General features: G+C 40.8%; 1 protein-coding gene across 5 annotated transcripts in view; it reads left to right on the top strand.

Annotated features, from left to right (window-relative positions):
• pnpla6 (patatin-like phospholipase domain containing 6) overlaps positions 1 to 13,957 on the top strand; it is a 47,773-nt gene that overhangs the window by 18,883 nt on the left and 14,933 nt on the right. For all 5 annotated transcript variants that reach the window (XM_087810848.1, XM_087810823.1, XM_087810840.1 and 2 more), the window contains 16 exons: positions 573 to 673; positions 767 to 946; positions 3,134 to 3,211; positions 3,275 to 3,480; positions 3,542 to 3,673; positions 5,397 to 5,520; positions 7,841 to 7,954; positions 8,129 to 8,204; positions 10,294 to 10,440; positions 10,499 to 10,562; positions 10,638 to 10,806; positions 11,644 to 11,826; positions 11,888 to 12,006; positions 12,146 to 12,302; positions 12,738 to 12,854; positions 13,007 to 13,076. In XM_087810848.1, the coding sequence (XP_087666974.1) occupies positions 573 to 673; positions 767 to 946; positions 3,134 to 3,211; positions 3,275 to 3,480; positions 3,542 to 3,673; positions 5,397 to 5,520; positions 7,841 to 7,954; positions 8,129 to 8,204; positions 10,294 to 10,440; positions 10,499 to 10,562; positions 10,638 to 10,806; positions 11,644 to 11,826; positions 11,888 to 12,006; positions 12,146 to 12,302; positions 12,738 to 12,854; positions 13,007 to 13,076 (2,037 nt within the window). The remainder of the gene's footprint in view (positions 1 to 572; positions 674 to 766; positions 947 to 3,133; positions 3,212 to 3,274; positions 3,481 to 3,541; positions 3,674 to 5,396; positions 5,521 to 7,840; positions 7,955 to 8,128; positions 8,205 to 10,293; positions 10,441 to 10,498; positions 10,563 to 10,637; positions 10,807 to 11,643; positions 11,827 to 11,887; positions 12,007 to 12,145; positions 12,303 to 12,737; positions 12,855 to 13,006; positions 13,077 to 13,957) is intronic.

The following is a 13,957-nucleotide window of genomic DNA, read 5'->3' as shown; positions in this document are numbered from 1 at the left end:
ATTGTTTGATTACAGTTGAAAATTGTTTGATTATAGTTGAAAATTGTTTGATTACAGTTGAAAATTGTTTGATTATAGTTGAAAATTGTTTGATTATAGTTGAAAATTGTTTGATTACAGTTGAAAATTGTTCAATTACAGTTGAAAATTGTTTGATTATAGTTGAAAATGTTTGATTATAGTTGAAAATTGTTTAATTATAGTTGAAAATTGTTGGATTATAGTTGAAAATGGTTTGATTATAGTTGAAAATTGTTGGATTATAGTTGAAAATTGTTTGATTATAGTTGAAAATTGTTGATTATAGTTTAAAATTGTTTGATTATAGTTGAAAATTGTTTGATTATAGTTGAAAATTGTTTGATTATAGTTGAAAATTGTTGATTATAGTTGAAAATTGTTTGATTATAGTTGAAAATTGTTTGATTATAGTTGAAAATTGTTTGATTATAGTTGAAAATTGTTTGATTATAGTTGAAAATTGTTTGATTATAGTTGAAAATTGTTTGATTATAGTTGAAAATTGTTTAATATTAGTTAAATCTCTTGTTAAAACGTATATTTTGTGTCAGGAATCCAGAAGAGCCTCAGAACAGACTTCGATATGGCGTACGAACGAGGTCGTATCTCAGTGTCAGCCGAGGACGGCAACACTCCTCCCTCCTTCACTCGGGTCAGTGCTGTCATTACGACGTGTTTTGAACCCTCGCTCGGACGTTCGCGGCGTTAGTGGCTACAGTAGCGACACTGACGTCTGTCTCGTCAGTCGGTGTCTCAGGACCAGCGCGAGAGGAAGGTGATGGTGGACGACGTCCCCTCAGGGATCTACTTGTATCCGGAGCGAGAGCCTGGAGTCGACAACATCTTCACACCTGTGACCAGTCGATACAACGCGTCGCTGTTCGAGGAGGCTCAGAAGGAGATCCTCAAGCTCATGAGGATCGAGGTACATGTGGACGCACACGAGGACGCACACGAGGACACACACGAGGACACACACGAGGACACACACGAGGACACACACGAGGACACACACGAGGACACACACGAGGACACACACGAGGACACACACGAGGACACACACGAGGACACACACGAGGACACACACATGGACACACACGAGGACACACACGAGGACACACACATGGACGCACACGAGGACACACACGAGGACACACACGAGGACACACACGAGGACACACACATGGACGCACACGAGGACACACACGAGGACACACACGAGGACACACACGAGGACACACACGAGGACACACACGAGGACACACACATGGACACACACGAGGACACACACATGGACGCACACGAGGACACACACGAGGACACACACGAGGACACACACGAGGACACACACGAGGACACACACGAGGACACACACATGGACACACACGAGGACACACACATGGACGCACACGAGGACACACACGAGGACACACACGAGGACACACACGAGGACACACACGAGGACACACACGAAGACACACACATGGACACACACGAGGACACACACGAGGACGCACACATGGACGCACACGAGGACACACACGAGGACACACACGAGGACACACACGAGGACACACACATGGACACACACGAGGACACACACATGGACACACACATGGACACACACGAGGACACACACATGGACACACACGAGGACACACACATGGACACACACGAGGACACACACATGGACACACACATGGACACACAGATGGACACACATGGACACACACGAGGACACACACATGGACACACACGAGGACACACACAAGGACACACACATGGACACACACGAGGACACACACATGGACACACACATGGACACACACATGGACACACACATGGACACACACGAGGACACACACATGGACACACACGAGGACACACACATGGACACACACATGGACACACACATGGACACACACATGGACACACACATGGACGCACACGAGGACACACACATGGACACACACATGGACACACACATGGACACACACATGGACACACACATGGACGCACACGAGGACATACACATAGACACACACATGGACACACACATGGACACACACATGGACGCACACAAGGACACACACATGGACACACACATGGACACACACAAGGACACACACATGGACACACACATGGACACACACATGGACACACACAGACACGTACACAGACGCACAAATGGCTGCATGCACAGAGTCACACTAAGACGCACATGGATGCACAAACAGACGCACAGTAAGACACACACTAAGACACACATAGACGCACACAAGGATACATGCAACGCACACTAAGACACACAGAGATGCACACATGCACACACACACACATACATCCTCTTTAAAACCTGCTGGAGTCCATTGTATCCTCTCGTCCCAAGTCATCGCTGGGATCTCACAGGATTTCATTCATCTTTTGGCTGTGGAGGACTTTATGTCTGCGACCGGAAGTTTAAATGCAACACAAAAATGAACAAACAAAGAAAAAACACACTCTATTGAAATAGGTACTATACTGACACCATTTATTCTGAAATAAAAACCATAAAAAACAAAATGATTATGTATAAATAAAATATTATTTGAAAATAAATATAGATTAAAAAAAAAAAAAAAAAAAATACAGTATAATAGTGGGGGAAAAAATATTGCAATATGAATTATATTAATAAATTAATAATATATAAATAATATATGAATAATAAAAAATAATATATGAATAATATAAAAATAATTGATGAATAACATATGAATAATATATTATAATATATGAATAGTATATAAATAATACATGAATAATAAATTATAATATATGAATAATAAATTAAAATATATGAATAATATATAATTAATATATGAATAATATATAAATAATATATGAATAATATATAAATAATACATGAATGATATAGGAATAATATATTATCATATATGAATAATATATGAACACATAAATTATATATTATAATATATGAATAGTATATGAATAATATATTAATAATATATGAATAATATATATATGTTATATGAATGATATAGGAATAATATATGAATAATATATAAATAATATTGATATTTCCTCACTCGTCTGACACTTCTCCCAGGATCCTTCACTGCTGAACGGACGAGTGACGCTGCATCACGCTAAAGCCGGAGCGGTTCTGGCGCGTCAAGGAGACCAGGTGAGACCAGGTGCTCCAGAACCATCCGGATCCACATGTTTCTTCATCCCCTCGTGTCTCCAGGACGTGAGTCTGCACTTCGTGCTCTCCGGCTGCCTGCACGTGTACCAGCGCATGATCAACAAGCAGGAGGCGGTCTGCCTGTTCGTCACCCACCCGGGCGAGATGGTGGGTCAGCTGGCCGTGCTCACGGGCGAACCCCTCATCTTCACCGTCAAGGCCGTGCGCGACTGCACCTACCTGAAGATCTCCAAGTCCGACTTCTACGAGTGAGTGTGTGAGCCGCGGCGGCGAGTCTGGACCGGAGTCTCACGGTGGTTTTGATGGCAGGATCATGAGGGAACAACCCAGCGTCGTCCTCAGCGCCGCTCACACCGTCGCCGTCAGGATGTCGGCCTTCGTCAGGCAGATGGACTTCGCCATCGACTGGATGGCGGTGGAGGCGGGTCGGTCCCTGTACAGGTGCGTGTGGAAGAATGAACCTTTTACATTTTTAATCTTTCTTTTATTCAGATGTTGTTTATATTATTTTTTTACTCATATAGTTTAACATTCTAATTCCAATAAATCCAATATCATTTTTTGCTCATTCATAGTCTTTTTTGCTCTTCTACATCATCATGTGATCATCTGTGCGTCGCATGATTGGCTGAGAGTTCGATCCAGTAGCTCGGTGCTCTGTTGGTAATGTCTGGTGACTCTATTATACCATCATTACTATATTGAACCAAAAATACTAAGACACACACACAGATGCATGCACAGACGCACACTAAGACACACACACACAGATGCATGCACAGACGCACACTAAGACACACACACAGATGCATGAACAGACGCACACTCAGACACACACACAGATGCATGAACAGACGCACACTCAGACACACACACAGATGCATGAACAGACGCACACTAAGACACACACACAGATGCATGAACAGACGCACACTAAGACACACACACAGATGCATGAACAGACACACACAGATGCATGCACAGACGCACAATAAGACACACACACAGATGCATGCACAGACGCACACTAAGACACACACACAGATGCATGCACAGACGCACACTAAGACACACACGCAGATGCATGAACAGACGCACACTAAGACACACACACAGATGCATGAACAGACGCACACTAAGACACACAAGCAGATGCATGCACAGACGCACACTAAGACACACACACAGATGCATGCACAGACGCACACTAAGACACACACACAGATGCATGCACAGACGCACACTAAGACACACACACAGATGCATGCACAGACTCACACTAAGACACACACACAGATGCATGAACAGACGCACACTAAGACACACACACAGATGCATGAACAGACGCACACTAAGACACACACACAGATGCATGAACAGACGCACACTAAGACACACACACAGATGCATGAACAGACGCACACTAAGACACACACACAGATGCATGAACAGACGCACACTAAGACACACACACAGATGCATGAACAGACGCACACTAAGACACACACACCGATGTATGCACAGACGCACACTAAGACAAGTACAGACGCACACAGGGATGCATGCACAGATACACACACATCACCTTTTAAACCTGCTGTGTGTCTTTTCTCAATATATACATGTTGTAGTAATATTTGTCACCAGACAAAACCAACAGAGCACAGAGATACTCGATCGAACTCTCAGCCAATCATACGACTCACGATGTTGAAGCAGTAGCTCGGTGCTCTGTTGCTATTGTCTGCAATCAAAAAGACTATGAATGAAAAAATATTGAATTTAGAAAATGTTTTTTTTTATTATTGCAATGAGAAGAAAAAAAAACTCTATGGGTAAAAAAAACCTTTTAATTTAGAAAAATATTCAGATTTTTGTAATTCAATTATTTAAAAGAATATTCAATATTAAATTATACAAATTATTTAATGACTGATCAACAAAACATATTCAAGCTTTCAATATAGAAATAATTTTAAATAATAATAATAAAAAATTGAATAAATGCTTAAAAAATGGCCAACATTTCAATAAGAAAATAAAACATATTTAAAAGTAAAAGGTTTCAATTCAACTTTTCAATATTCCGATGACACTGAAATGCCTCCATAAGTCATATTATATATATATATATATATATATATATTTGTTGTTCTCCACTCAGACAGGACGACAAGTCCGACTGCACCTACATCGTCCTGAACGGTCGCCTGCGCTCCGTGATCAGGAAGGCGAACGGGAAGAAGGAACTGGTCGGGGAGTACGGGCGAGGAGATCTGATCGGAGTGGTGAGTGGATCACCGAAATAAAAAGTTCTGACGGGATAAACGGAACCTTCTGTAACTCTAGACCCGAAGCTCGAAAACGTTCCTGCTGGTTGTTGAGAAACTGAAGTTTTGAAATTCAAGTTTCACGTGAAACAGAAACTCTTACGACATGTTAAGAAACCAAGACGGATTTGTTTTCGTGGCTTTGAATGTTCGAACCATGCAGACACCGAGGACGCCTGTAAGTCTGCCAAGGAGATCATTACAACAAGTACACTGTCAAATGAACAAGTGTGATTCATGATCACTTATGACGGACACACAGAGTCATGAACACTGATTTTGGTCCCGACCGTCTCACAATAAGAGCGGAAGTTAAGGACCGTCAACAAACCCTCGATAAGGTCAATGGAAACAGAAACAATAGAAACTGACGATTTTACTGTAATAGTGTCAATAAATCAGGAACTACTTTAATTATTTTGCAAATCTGTTCTAGACTGAGATAAAGAAGAGGCAGTTATTTTTATTGACTTACGGGAAGTATCTATATATGATTCATGTGGTGTTTTGAATACACATTAAAACACAGACAAGTACTGGACAATACTAGACCTATATAGTGTTGCTCTAGTACCAAGGATATATGTGTAGTATTGTCGACTACTTGACTCTGATGTTATGACAGTACTGGAAAATACTACACATATATACTTGTAACTACACTATCACAAAACCAGAGTCAAGTACTGGGCAATACTACACATATATACTTGTTACTACACTATCACAACACCAGAGTCAAGTACTGGACAATACTACACATATATACTTGTTACTACACTATCACAACACCAGAGCCAAGTACTGGACAATACTACACATATATACTTGGTACTACACTATCACAACACCAGAGTCAAGTACTGGACAATACTACACATATATACTTATTACTACACTATCACAACACCAGAGTCAAGTACTGGACAATACTACACATATATACTTGTTACTACACTATCACAACACCAGAGTCAAGTACTGGACAATACTACACATATATACTTATTACTACACTATCACAACACCAGAGTCAAGTACTGGACAATACTACACATATATACTTGTTACTACACTATCACAACACCAGAGTCAAGTACTGGACAATACTACACATATATACTTGTTACTACACTATCACAACACCAGAGTCAAGTACTGGACAATACTACACATATATACTTGTTACTACACTATCACAACACCAGAGCCAAGTACTGGACAATACTACACATATATACTTGGTACTACACTATCACAACACCAGAGTCAAGTACTGGACAATACTACACATATATACTTATTACTACACTATCACAACACCAGAGTCAAGTACTGGACAATACTACACATATATACTTGTTACTACACTATCACAACACCAGAGTCAAGTACTGGACAATACTACACATATATACTTATTACTACACTATCACAACACCAGAGTCAAGTACTGGACAATACTACACATATATACTTGTTACTACACTATCACAACACCAGAGTCAAGTACTGGACAATACTACACATATATACTTGTTACTACACTATCACAACACCAGAGTCAAGTACTGGACAATACTACACATATATCCTTGTTACTACACTATCACAACACCAGAGTCAAGTACTGGACAATACTACACATATATACTTGTTACTACACTATCACAACACCAGAATCAAGTACTGGACAATACTACACATATATACTTGTTACTACACTATCACAACACCAGAGTCAAGTACTGGACAATACTACACATATATACTTGTTACTACACTATTACAACACCAGAGTCAAGTACTGGACAATACTACACATATATACTTATTACTACACTATCACAACACCAGAGTCAAGTACTGGACAATACTACACATATATACTTGTTACTACACTATCACAACACCAGAGTCAAGTACTGGACAATACTACACATATATACTTATTACTACACTATCACAACACCAGAGTCAAGTACTGGACAATACTACACATATATACTTGTTACTACACTATTACAACACCAGAGTCAAGTACTGGACAATACTACACATATATACTTATTACTACACTATCACAACACCAGAGTCAAGTACTGGACAATACTACACATATATACTTGTTACTACACTATCACCAGAGATCATTATATATCGTATCCTTGTATCATGATGTGTATCAACACACTCTCCTAGTACTTATATGGAGGAAGTGTGTTCACGGATGTAGAAAATGAAGTCACATTCACTCAGTGAGTTCTGGTGTCTTCAGGTGGAAGCTCTGACCAAACAGCCTCGAGCGACGACTGTTCACGCCGTGAGAGACACGGAGCTGGTGAAGCTGCCGGAGGGAACGCTCAACAACATCAAGAGACGATACCCACAGGTCGCGACCTTAGGAAGCCGAGGGCCTGAGCCGTTGAAGTAACTCTGTGTGTGTGTTTGTGCGTGTGTGTGTGTGTGTGTGTGTGTGTGTGTGTGTGTGTGTGTGTGTGTGTGTGTGTGTGTGTGTGTGTGTGTGTGTGTGTGTGTGTGTGTGTGTGTGTGTGTGTGTGTGCAGGTCGTCACGAGGTTGATTCATCTGCTGGGTCAGAAGATTCTGGGTAACCTCCAGCAGGGTCGTGGACCCTTCTCAGGTGTGACGTCACAAACACTTACTAAGAATGTTCTAATGTGTACAACCAATATTTAATATGTCAAGAAAACTTAATTATTTAAACCTTTTTACAATATAGTTGCTTTTTAAGTGACTTTAAAAATATAATTTCAATATTTTTGTTGTTTTAGGCCTATTTTCGTTTGTATTTTAAGGTAGAATACACAAATGTATGAAACCACACATATACTTGTTACTACACTATCGGAACACCAGAGTCAAGTACTGGACAATACTACACATATATACTTGTTACTACACTATCAGAACACCAAAGTCAAGTACTGGACAATACTACACATATATTCTTGTTACTACACTATCACAACTCCAGAGTCAAGTACTGGACAATACTACACATTTATACTTGTTACTACACTATCACAACACCAGAGTCAAGTACTGGACAATACTACACATTTATACTTGTTACTACACTATCACAACACCAGAGTCAAGTACTGGACAATACTACACATTTATACTTGTTACTACACTATCACAACACCAGAGTCAAGTACTGAACAATACTACACATATATACTTGTTACTACACTATCGCAACACCAGAGTCAAGTACTGAACAATACTACACATATATACTTGTTACTACACTATCACAACACCAGAGTCAAGTACTGGACAATACTACACATATATACTTGTTACTACACTATCACAACACCAGAGTCAAGTACTGGACAATACTACACATTTATACTTGTTACTACACTCTCACAACACCAGCGTCAAGTACTGGACAATACTACACATTTATACTTGTTACTACACTATCACAACACCAGAGTCAAGTACTGGACAATACTACACATTTATACTTGTTACTACACTATCAGAACACCAAAGTCAAGTACTGGACAATACTACACATATATTCTTGTTACTACACTATCACAACTCCAGAGTCAAGTACTGGACAATACTACACATTTATACTTGTTACTACACTATCACAACACCAGAGTCAAGTACTGGACAATACTACACATTTATACTTGTTACTACACTATCACAACACCAGAGTCAAGTACTGGACAATACTACACATTTATACTTGTTACTACACTATCACAACACCAGAGTCAAGTACTGAACAATACTACACATATATACTTGTTACTACACTATCGCAACACCAGAGTCAAGTACTGAACAATACTACACATATATACTTGTTACTACACTATCACAACACCAGAGTCAAGTACTGGACAATACTACACATATATACTTGTTACTACACTATCACAACACCAGAGTCAAGTACTGGACAATACTACACATATATACTTGTTACTACACTATCACAACTCCAGAGTCAAGTACTGGACAATACTACACATTTATACTTGTTACTACACTATCACAACACCAGAGTCAAGTACTGGACAATACTACACATTTATACTTGTTACTACACTATCACAACACCAGAGTCAAGTACTGGACAATACTACACATTTATACTTGTTACTACACTATCACAACACCAGAGTCAAGTACTGAACAATACTACACATATATACTTGTTACTACACTATCGCAACACCAGAGTCAAGTACTGAACAATACTACACATATATACTTGTTACTACACTATCACAACACCAGAGTCAAGTACTGGACAATACTACACATATATACTTGTTACTACACTATCACAACACCAGAGTCAAGTACTGGACAATACTACACATTTATACTTGTTACTACACTCTCACAACACCAGCGTCAAGTACTGGACAATACTACACATTTATACTTGTTACTACACTATCACAACACCAGAGTCAAGTACTGGACAATACTACACATTTATACTTGTTACTACACTATCACAACACCAGAGTCAAGTACTGGACAATACTACACATTTATACTTGTTACTACACTATCACAACACCAATATCATGTGTGTATCATGTGTGTATCGTGTGTGTATCATGTGTGTGTCTTGAAGCTCATGAAATATGGTCATTTCAAGCAAGACCTCAATCATGTTCCGAGGTCAAGCAGCAAGGTCAAGGTCGTGCCTCTCGCCCTCTCAGGTTCAGCCTTGAGTCTCCCGAGCGTGACCAGCCCGGACATCACCAACCCGGCCAGCAACCTGTCCACGGTGGCCGTGCTGCCGGTGTGCGACGACGTGCCGATCAACGCCTTCAACCTGGAGCTCAGTCACGCCCTCAGTGCCATCGGTACGACGCGTCCGTAACCACGTCGTCTCTCGTCTGTAACCACGTCGTCTCTCCACAGGACCCACGCTCCTGCTGACCAGCGACATCATCAGGGAGAGACTCGGGGCGTCGGCTCTGGACAGGTGAGGGTTTCGGTGGCGTTTCGATTGGGCTGCGGAGGCGGCGGCGGCGACTGACCTCTGACCTCTGACCCCCAGCATCCACGAGTACCGTCTGTCCGGCTGGCTGGCGCAGCAGGAGGACATCAACAGGATCGTCCTGTACCAGACGGACCAGACCATGACTCCCTGGACGCAGCGCTGCATCCGCCAGGCCGACTGCATCCTCATCGTGGGTCTGGGGGAGAAGGAGCCCGCCCTGGGAGAGGTCAGAGGTCACCACACTCTTGAACTTCAGGACGACACGTTCACTTCCACTTTTTAAACTAGTTAGTTTTGAATTATTGTTCACAGATGTTTGAGGCTAGAAGAGTAAGACACGGTTTCATTTTCACACACACACACACACACACACACACACACACACACACACACACACACACACACACACACACACACACACACACACACACACACACACACACACACACACACACACTCCTGCTATACATAATAAAACTCTTCATAATCAAATATTAACTCAACAATATAAATATATCAAGTGTGTATTAAGAGTTGTGTATCTGGTGTTGTGTATGATGTGTGTACGAAGTGTGTGTCTTGTTTGTATCCAGTGTTGTGTATCATGCGTGTACCAAGTAGGCCTGAATTACTGAGGTCAGTTGGGTCTAAGCCTGGCTTTTTGTGCAGAGGCTCTACGATGGCATGGTTAAATGCATTGGGAAAAACCCCTGTGGAAAGGGAGAGGTTCACCATATTGGTAACCAAGGGGCCAATTACATTAAATACTTTGATAAAAAGCCTACAAGGAAGGACGTCATCTGAGCAAGAGGAGGGTTTCATCTAGTTCACTAGTGCCGAAAAATCACCCAGAGATACAGCAGTGAAGGAAGACCAAGAGGAGGAGAGGGGCTCAGAGACAGTAGGGGTTCCAAACAAAGAGGGAGAGATTTTCTCTTTGATCAATTTAATTGTGTGTCTCGTGTGTATCAAGTGTTGTGTACCATGTGTGTGTCTTATGTGTATCTAGTGTGTGACTTGTGTGTATCTAGTGTTGTGTACCAAGTGTGTGTGTTGTGTGCAGCTGGAGCAGATGCTGGAGAACACCGCGGTGCGAGCTCTCAAACAGCTGGTTCTGCTGCATCGAGAAGACGGACCTGGACCTTCTCGGACGGTGGAGTGGCTCAACATGAGGAGCTGGTGCTCCGGACACCTGCACCTCAAGTGTCCCCGCAGGGTCTTCTCCAGACGCGGCCCCCCCAAACTGGTGAGACCAGGATCAGGACCAGCTCACCCTGGACCAGATCCTCATGCTCGTGTGTGTGCAGAGGGAGATGTACGAGAAGGTGTTCGAGAAGACCGCAGACCGACACAGTGACTTCTCTAGACTGGCTCGAGTCCTGACCGGGAACAGCATTGCGCTGGTGTTGGGAGGAGGCGGAGCCAGGTGAGTGTCAACCAATCAGGTCCTTCCTTCGATACCCCAGAAATATTCCTTCAACCGTGTCAAAAGATCGACACAAAGGTCCAGATCAAGCGTGGTCAGAGTTGTGTGTCGATGGTTCTGAACCCGAGTGACTGTGCAGGGGCTGCTCTCACGTGGGGGTCATCAAGGCCATGGAGGAGGCGGGGATACCTATAGACATCGTGGGCGGGACTTCCATCGGGTCGTTCATCGGCGCCTTGTACGCCGACGAGAGAAGCGCAGTCCGGACCAAACAGAGAGCCAGAGAGTGGTCCAAGGTAGAGCTGTCAATCAAACTAATACCATGATCGTTTACTGTTAAAGTTTTTTTTTTTTTTACGAGCAGATGAATTATATATTAGCAAGTTCTATGTTATTCTTGTTTTTTCAACTGTAATCAAATATTTTTCAACTATAATCAAACAATTTTCAACTATAATCAAACAATTTTCAACTATAATCAGACAATTTTCAACTAGAATCAAACAATTTTCAACTATAATCAAACAATTTTCAACTATAATCAAACAATTTTCAACTATAATCAGACAATTTTCAACTATAATCAAACAATTTTCAACTATAATCAAACAATTTTCAACTATAATCAAACAATTTTCAACTATAATCAAACAATTTTCAACTATAATCTAACAATTTTCAACTATAATCAAACAATTTTCAACTTTAATCAAACAATTTCTCTCTTACAGTCCATGAACTCCATCTTTAAGAAAGTTCTGGATCTAACGTATCCGATCACCTCCATGTTCTCCGGCTCTGCCTTCAACACCAGCATCTACAACGTCTTTCTGGACAAACAGGCCGAGGTGAGTCACTTCCCAAGAACACACAACCGACACACAAACACACACCTCTACAACCTCTACATGTTTGTGGGACGCTGGGAGGAAACCGGAGTCCCCGGAGTAAACCAGCAGAGACGAATGTTTCTAAGAATAGCTTCTGGTTGTGGTTGCAGGATCTATGGCTGCCGTACTTCAACGTCACGACCGACATCACGGCGTCGGCCATGCGTGTCCATCAGGACGGTGAGTCCTTGAATCTCGATAATTCCATTTATTATTAATTAAAGTTAATTGTCGGACTCGTCGTTAACGATAAACGTCTCGCATGAAGTAAGTTTTTGTTAAGAATGATTTGTTTGAGACACGATCTAAACGAATGATATTATTATTCATGTTATTAACGTTCGTTTGTCGCAGAGAAACGTTAAATATTTGCATCTTCGCATGAGTTTAAACATATGTTCTGTGTCTTTCTTCGATGCTAATGCGGCTATGCTAACCCTTCATTCCTTACTCTTTTCTATTAATATCTTCCCTTTATTTTTACTCGCATGTTTACTAAGTCGGAACATTTTTCTCTTCCAAACTGTGCCGTAAAACTTCCCCTTTTCTTTTCCCTAGAAATGTGTAGAAAAAAAAAACGACCCGCGTAGAAGCTAACCCGAGAAAATGCTTAACCTTCTCCCGTCTCCATGGCAACAAGTAGATTCCAGAACAACTCTCCTTGTAGTTTCTTCACCTTCATCATCTCATGTCTTCACCCTTTCATTCTTCTTCCTCCGTCAAAGATAACAAGAGTCAGAAAGTTGTTTTTTAAGCCTTTTAATCTCCGCAAAACATCTTATTTCTAACGTGTGCTCGTCGTATATTAGCGTCGTTAACTTATTGAAATTGAATATTTCAAAAACTTATAATTAAATTCAATATTTTTTCTATTTTTATAAGTGGATTTCTTTTGAATTGATTTTTAATTAAATTAATGATTTTAGTTATATATTATAATTCGAATAATAATTTGCTTCTTAATAATAATTGTTATTATTATTTGACATTTTTTCATAAAGTTTTTTTTAAGCATTTCATTAAATTTATTTGATTAAATTCAATCATTCTTATATTGAAAG

Source organism: Callionymus lyra, chromosome 1 (assembly GCF_982586985.1).
Source record: "Callionymus lyra chromosome 1, fCalLyr1.hap1.1, whole genome shotgun sequence".
NCBI lineage: Eukaryota > Metazoa > Chordata > Actinopteri > Syngnathiformes > Callionymidae > Callionymus > Callionymus lyra.
The sequence above is the reverse complement of the archived record's forward strand: the minus strand, read 5'-3'. Positions and strand labels throughout refer to the sequence as shown.